General features: G+C 45.6%; 1 protein-coding gene and 1 long non-coding RNA gene across 2 annotated transcripts in view; both read left to right on the top strand.

The window, feature by feature from the left end:
- PITPNC1 (phosphatidylinositol transfer protein cytoplasmic 1) overlaps positions 1-7640 on the top strand; it is a 195009-nt gene that overhangs the window by 129562 nt on the left and 57807 nt on the right. The window contains exons 3-4 of the mRNA XM_081804672.1: positions 4117-4205; positions 5152-5159. Of these exons, the coding sequence (XP_081660798.1) occupies positions 4117-4205; positions 5152-5159 (97 nt within the window). The remainder of the gene's footprint in view (positions 1-4116; positions 4206-5151; positions 5160-7640) is intronic.
- Positions 7-1820, top strand: LOC145717308 (uncharacterized). Its single transcript, XR_014140436.1, has 2 exons — positions 7-360; positions 773-1820. It is a non-coding gene; the product is annotated as an uncharacterized LOC145717308 (long non-coding RNA).

The following is a 7640-nucleotide window of genomic DNA, read 5'->3' as shown; positions in this document are numbered from 1 at the left end:
AAAAAAAATGTTTCCAGACTTGGCCAAATGTCCCCCACACACACACTGGGGGGGGGAGGGCAGAATTCCCCCTCTGCCCCGTTGAGAACCGCTGCTCTAGGTTGACCACCATTCCAGTTTTCCCAGGACTGAGGAATTGTAGCGTGGAGGGACTTTGAGTGCTGCAAGCAGGACAGTCTCACGGAGGCTGGGACCAGGTGGCCCCCTGGCTGTGTCATCGACGTGTTCTATATCATACTAAAGTTTGAAAGGGAAAACCAAATGTTTTAAAACCTCTGTCTTGGGGGTATTGACAAAGGCGTTTGGGAAACAGTATCATTCCACATCAGCACGTTTTCCGATTCTGTAAAGGCTTCAGAGGTTTTTTTTTTTTAAGATTTTTTATTTATTTGCGAGAGAGAGAATGAGAGAGAGCACATGAGAGGGGGGAGGGTCAGAGGGAGAAGCAGACCCCCCGCCGAGCAGGGAGCCCGATGTGGGACTCGATCCCGGGACTCCAGGATCATGACCTGAGCCGAAGGCAGTCGCTTAACAACTGAGCCACCCAGGTGCCCAAGTCTTTTTTTTTTTTTAAAGATTTTATTTATTTATTTGAGAGAGAGAATGAGAGAGAGCGAGTACATGAGAGGGGGGAGGGTCAGAGGGAGAAGCAGACCCCCCGCCGAGCAGGGAGCCCGATGCGGGACTCGATCCCGGGACTCCAGGATCACGACCTGAGCCGAAGGCAGTCGCCTAACCGACTGAGCCACCCAGGTGCCCCAAGGCTTCAGAGTTTTGACCACCTTTTTCCTCAGGGTCGCTAAAGCCTGAGCGGCAGTGACGGGGGCTGTTGGAAGGTCTGGTCCCGGCCAGTGGACCAAGAGGACATGATTGCAACCGTGCCCCCATTCTGGAAGAGAGACTCTTGTCTGACAGCTGGGAGTGAGTTTGAGTGACAGACTTCTCCTTAGAATTGTAGGCTGTGTGACAGTGTACATCATGGAAGTGACAGCAGTGGGGACTAATTTAATTCCATTTTCCTTTGCAGCCCTGATAAATCATTGCCACAGGGAAAAATAAATTTTACTTCCTCAGACAAAAACGATTTGAATAATGATGTGCTCTAGGCAGAGTGGGGGCGCTGAGAGAAGGTCTGTTAATGGGCTTAAATCGTGTCATGGAACTCGTTGCCGACGCCTCCTGCACCTGGCGTGGTGGCTGGCTTATACTGGGAGGGTCTCCTTCTCGGACTCCTCGGAAGGGTCCCGTAAGATGATATCAGCCATCTTGGCTGAATGTTGTGGGGTTTTTTAGGGCGTCTCTTTGGAAAAGGTGATTGATTACGGTGCTGCGTATCCTGCAGGACTTGGTGGATGAGACACGTAAAAATGGAGATTCTAGAGGCTGGGGTCCTGACTGCAGACAAATAGGAAAAAAAGTCTCAACATGGATGGAAAATTGCCACTGTTTTTCATCCTCCTTCCAGAAAATGCTTGTTGCTTAGGAATGTGGTTTTGCTGGGAGGCTTTTTAAGTGATAAAGGGAGTGATTTATGGAGGAAGGGGGCTTGGGCCCCCAGAATGCTATGCATGAGGAGCCTAATGCATCTGGGGAGGGGTGCAGTGGAGGTAGAGCCCCTCCCCCAACAGTGGGGACAGTGGGGAATGGGTCCTGATGCCTGTAGGGAGACATACACACTTTGTCTAAGCTAAAGAATGCCGAGCTTTCTTTGGGGGGAGATTCTACAGTTCTGGTTCAGTCCGCTAAGAGCACAAGGAAACCACTTGCCCTGTGAGTAGAAGCCACGTCTTCCTGCACCACCCACTGCCGGACATCGCCCTGGGCTGGGGGGCAAAAAGGAGGGAGCCCAGGGGAAGATGCGTTCCTGCCCGCTTCCCGCAGCAAGCCCAATGCGATTTTCCCACTCTAGACGTCCACCCTGGTTGCTGTCCAACTCCAGCGACTGAAAGAATAAATCAAAGGTAAAAGCTATAAAAACCCCCGCCAGGAAGCAGCCCCTTCCTTTCGAGCGGTGTGAACATCAGGTAAATGAGCAGTTGCCACCGAGATGATTTTCTAGGAGTGAGACGTTCTGCATTAGAGCCGTGAGAATTGTGCTGTGGGTTATAAAACGGCTCCCTGCTCGCGCCACCCAGCCCGCCCGAGAGCCGTGGCCTCGTCTGACACTCACCCAGTGTCAGGGGACCTTCGAGTCCCCATTTGATTTAACCCTGATAAACGGCCCAGAGCTTTGGGTTAGGTCCGGCCAGCCATTGGAAGTACAGATTCGTCTTCTTAAAAGCAGGTCCTGGACACTGTCAGAAATCAGAGAAACAATTTGAGAAGACGTACAAGATGCACGGTATTTTTCTGGCTCTGGTTGTCATTTAAGCTCCCTGTCCAAGAGGGGTTGGGGATTTGGGGGTTCTAGCAGCTCGATGTCCCCGGTTCCTAGTTCTGTCAGCTTGGAACTCAGAAGTGCTCCGTGATGAGCTTTATCACCGACATGCTGCTTCAGGAGCCGAGTCTGTGTCATCTGAGGGTCTGGAGTCCTGGCTAGGCCTTGGAGGTCCAGGCACTTGGCTGTAGGCACCAGAAGAGGAAAGAACTACAGTAGTGGCCTCTGGAAAGATACAACCCGCCCCAGGCATAGCGCTGGCGGGGGGCGGGGCGGGGGGACATAAAATCATGCAGGCATATTTAAGGAATGTATGATCCTATATATTTAAATGTAATAGGGAATTCTCTCTGGGCCTGTACTATGCCTGTAGAGTTGGCCCCTGAAGGGAAACAAAACAAAATTAAAAAAACTTCATTAGTCTTTGGTTTACAAAAGTTCTTGAGACCTGTGCCCCCCGGGTTTTCTTTGTTTTAAGAATTTGTTTTCTGCGACTGGCTGACTGGCTGCCCGGGTTCCTGCTCCTGTCTTATTCTCCAGTGGCTATCCCAGCAAATCCTCCCAAGCTGGGAGGCTTAAGACCACACAGATGTGTCCTCTCTCAGTCCTGGAGGCCAGACGTCTGAAATCAAGGTGTTGGCGCTGTTGGCTCCTTGCAGGGGCTCGGACCGGCTTCTCCCTCCCAGCGTCTGGGGTCTGCGGCATCCTTGGCTGTGTCCTTGCAGTGTCTGCCTCTGTCTTAACGTGGCTTCCCCACTCTGTGTGTCCCTGTCTCCAGATCTGCCTCCTCTCTCTCTCTCAGGCGGACACCAGTCCCTGGAGTGAGGACCTGCACCCTAAATCCAAGGGGATTCCACCTTGAGGTCCTTAATTACATCCTCACAAGTCCTGCTGTTCAAATAAGGGTAAATTCGCAGGTGCCGGGGGTTAGGACAGGGACAGATCTTTGGCAAGGGACACAAGTCAACGGACTGCAGTCATCGAGGGGCTATATTTTGTTATTCTTCACATCTCTACAATTGTGACTGTCTGCTGCTTTAGTTCATTTTTAAAACCTTACTCTTGGGGCGCCTGGGTGGCTCAGTTGTTAAGCGTCTGCCTTCCGCTTGGGCATGATCCTGGGGTCCTGGGATCGAGCCCCGCATCGGGCTCCCTGTTCAGCGGGAAGCCTGTTTCTCCCTCTCCCACTCTCCCTGCTTGTGTTCCTTCTCTCGCTTTGTCTCTTTCTGTCAAATAAATAAATAAAATCTAAAAAAAATAAAATAAAACCTCACTCTTGCGGATTGTTAAGCTGACGCCTGGCTCTACCATTTGCCTCTGTCCCCTTCCATACTGGGGCTTAAACATTGCGTCCTATCACTTCTGCCGTGTGACTCCTAGGAGACCAAGGCCAGGCTGGCCAAACCCTCCCAACAGGGCACCTGCCAGGCGCTGAAATCTCATGTCCATGTAAATCAAATCAAAGAGGAGAGGCTAACAATACTATGAACTGCCACCCCCCCCCCAACCAGGCTGTCATCACCTGCCTTCCGACATTTCAAGAGCATATGAATAATGCACAGAGAATGGTGAACTCTGCCAAAGACCAGAGGGGTGGGGAAGGGATGACTTGTGGAGAGAAGAACTGCCTAGGAGAGCCTCTGCTTTCTCTAGCAGTTTATCCAGGAAGGTGTGGGCAGCACGTGAGGCTCTGGGCAGACTCTTTCTAATGGTCTTTTTTTTTTTCTCTTTCCTCTTAGCAAATTGCCTAGCTGGGCTAGAGCTGTTGTTCCCAAAATCTTTTATGTTACAGAAAAGGCTTGGAACTATTATCCCTACACAATTACAGGTAAGTCCTGTTTATAACCCGTATGTCACATGTAGCAATAGGACCTAGTGGTAGCCAGATTTCACTGATTTAGGGTTTATTATCCAAACAGGGACTTGGGAGAGCCCTGTAGTATCTGCCCGTCACCCTTTGCCTTCATCTTTTTAGGTCAGTGCTTTTTCTAGCAGGTAGGAATTAAGATAAACCATCCCGTCTTCTTTTTGGAAGTGATTGTAGTAAATACCTTATGGAGAAGGAAGGTGAAACTCTTTTTAGTGATATGTCAAACAAGTTGTTTATTTTGATTTATTTTACAGCCCCTCCCCCAAAGAGCCCCACTCCACACCCCCAAACCTTAACTATAATTTATGTAAAAGGTTCTGTTGGGTCTCTCTGCCCCGAACTACTTCCTTTGCAGTGGGATAATATGATAATTTTAAGCTCACCTTCCCTCTCACATGTAATAAACTCTGTGCTGATACTGATCTAGAAATTGTGGCCCCCAAATCTGGAAGGTTTGGTTCTTGCCCTCAAACATGAAAACTTGAGATCCCACTTGAATGTCATCATAACAAGCTCTTCTTATTGGTTATAAAAGCTGCTTTTCCGCTTAAAAGATTTCCTTTGTGGTTAATGAAATGCTCCACTGGAATTATTAGTCTTTAATTCTGCCTTTATAATGCCAACTCTTTGGTTTTTAATTAGCCACAAACCTGTAGGCTAATTGAATCTTGTCTACAGTCCTTATCTGCCCAACCACAAAAGTATCAGCTGAAAGAGTTTCAAGAGCAAATATGGAGATATTTATGAAAGTTCAATTTTTGGAATGTTTCTTTAACATATTTTTAATATAATTCACCAGTATTTGTTAGTTCTATGGTGTTCTTTTGCATATAAGCATGGTCTAAATCATCATTTTGTCTCTTTTTTTCTTTTCTCTCTTGTCCAAATGAACATCTGGGACCAGAATACACAGTAAGTTTCATTTAATCATTTTTAAATACTCAGCTTAAGATCAGTGGAGTAATTGGAACTTCCCGGGTACTTCTCATTTTATCCATGTAATAAAAAAAAAATAGAGAAATAATTCAGAATCAAAAATATTTAAATGTAGGCTATTATGTAGTTATATATAATGCACTCACTGGCATGGTCTCATTTGTTCAAGAATATGAATGTTAATTTAAAATGCCTTGATAATCACTTTACATAATTAACTTTGTCTTGTATTTTTAAATAGCTTGACTACTCTACTTGTGATAGTTCACTGTAATAGAACAGTTTCTAGAAACATGGTTTTATTAAAGTGATGATAGTAGCTACTGATGGAAGGCAGGACTTATACCTACAAGATGTGACCTGATCACTTATCAGAGGACCTTGTAACTAGAAAGATGTTCATTGAGATTAAAAAAAAAAAAAAATTTTTTTTTAATTTGAGTCATCTCTACGCCCAATGTGGGGCTCAAATTCACAACGCCAGGATCAAGAGTTGCATGGTCTATTGATGATGGAGCCAGCCAAACGCCCCTCATTGAGATTATTTTCCTCTGAGCTCTGGATTGGACAGTCTTGGTGACTTGATAAAAATCATTTAATTTCTTCCTATCCTAAGGCCTCTAGAGTCAATACTTAACACTAAAAAAAGGGACCCTAGAGTATCATTGCACTGTGGTATTTTCGTGTGGATCATTTTCCTCAACGGCCAACAGGTCAAGTTGTCATAACAAGACAATGGTTAACTGAGTTGTAACAGGAGTTGAGTGTTTGGTCTTAATCAAAACAGCCAAAGGAAAGAGAGGTGGTTAGAGAGAAATGGGAGAAAGTGATTCTCGTTGTGTCGTTGGCATGAGTCTGGTACCCTGCACATAGTGGGTGCTCAAGAAAGAGTTCTTGAATGGCAGAAGGAATGCCTGAGGCCAAGACAGATCATCTCAACGGACAGGAGTAGAAGGGTCACTGGCTTTGGAGTCAGATAGGCCTGAGTGTCCTCTGGCTTTGGCTCTGCCACTTTCTGCCCAAAGTTCTTAAGCAATTGACCCCCCAGTTGCCAGTTCTTGAACTCATGCTAGTCCATGACCATGTTCTCACCTGTCCTTTGCAAAATGAAGAAAATAGGAATAGTGTTCCAAGTTGTGCATAAAATTAAATTTATTTCACTTAAAGTTTCCTTTCAGGGGAATAAATTACATCCCTCATTCATAGGTATTAAAATGTCTTTTCTTTTATGAAATGAGAGGAATATGTATAGCATTTCCTCCCTAATGTCCATAACTTTGGGGGGAAAAAAGAGCAATTCTATGGCAAAATACAAATTTTGCATTTTAGAAGTAAAAGCAGCTTGAGTTCTCTGAACCAGTTTCTTCATCGGTAAAGTTGGAATAAACCCTCTTTCATAGAGCCAGTAGTAGAAGGATCCAGTGATCTAAAAGAGACTTTTTCTGGAGGCACCTGGCTGGTTCAGTCAGTTAAGCCTCCCAACTCTTGATCTCAGGGTTGTGCGTTCAAGCTCCACAGTGGGCTGCACACTGGGCGTGGAGCCTACTCAAAAAAAAAAGGACTTTTCCTGTAAAGGGTCATATAGTAAATATTTTCTGCTTTGTGGGCCAGCTTCCATCACTGTGAAAGCAGCCATAGATAATATGTAAAGATACTGGCCTGGTGGCATTTCTCCAGGCGGCAGGCCAGATGTGGCCCCAGGCTCTAGTTTGCTAACCCCCGATGTACACAACTGCAAGCATGTTGCCTCTACGTGGCAGGCAACTATCCCCAGTTCCGTGGCTTCTAGCAATTGCACAGTCTCTACGAGGAACATGTTGGTATCTTTTGAATCCTGCTTCTATTAACAGTTGTACAAATTACCTCCCTTTAAGCCTCTACTTCATCATTCTGTAAGTGGGGAAATGTAGTAACTATTTCATAAGGGTGATGTGAAGATTATATTAAGTAATCCTCATGAAATTTTAGCCTAGTCCTTGGTGCATGGTAGATGCTCAATAAATGTTCATTGCTATTATTTATTGTGCAATGCTAGAAGCTGCCATCATTACAACGGAAGTGCTGTGAGCAAATAAATGGGAATATATCTTGGTGTCCTTCAGTGCAGACTGGGCACCAGTTATTAGTCTGGATGGCACTAATTGTCTAGAATGTGATTTGATTTGAATGATATCTGATGTTATCCCCAGTTCCTACTTCTCCAAAAGCTTGTACATGGAGTTTTCATTTGAAACGTAATCAGTAGTTACAGGGACAAGAGAATTCATGTCCCTGCAACTATGCAAAGGCAGTTATTTGCCTGATGAGCCTCAGAATGAGGTCACCTTGACTTGACCCAAAACTGGTGGCACTTACTTCCCATAAGCCAGTGAATCGTCGTACCATGGAATGTGGGGGTGATTAACAGAGAAATGAAGTCTGAAAAATGTTTGACATTGTGTTCATTTTTTTTTTTTT

The sequence above is a fragment of the Leptonychotes weddellii genome, chromosome 15, assembly GCF_054177405.1.
Source record: "Leptonychotes weddellii isolate Sample4059 chromosome 15, ASM5417740v2, whole genome shotgun sequence".
Classification (NCBI taxonomy): Eukaryota; Metazoa; Chordata; class Mammalia; order Carnivora; family Phocidae; genus Leptonychotes; species Leptonychotes weddellii.
The sequence above is the reverse complement of the archived record's forward strand: the minus strand, read 5'-3'. Positions and strand labels throughout refer to the sequence as shown.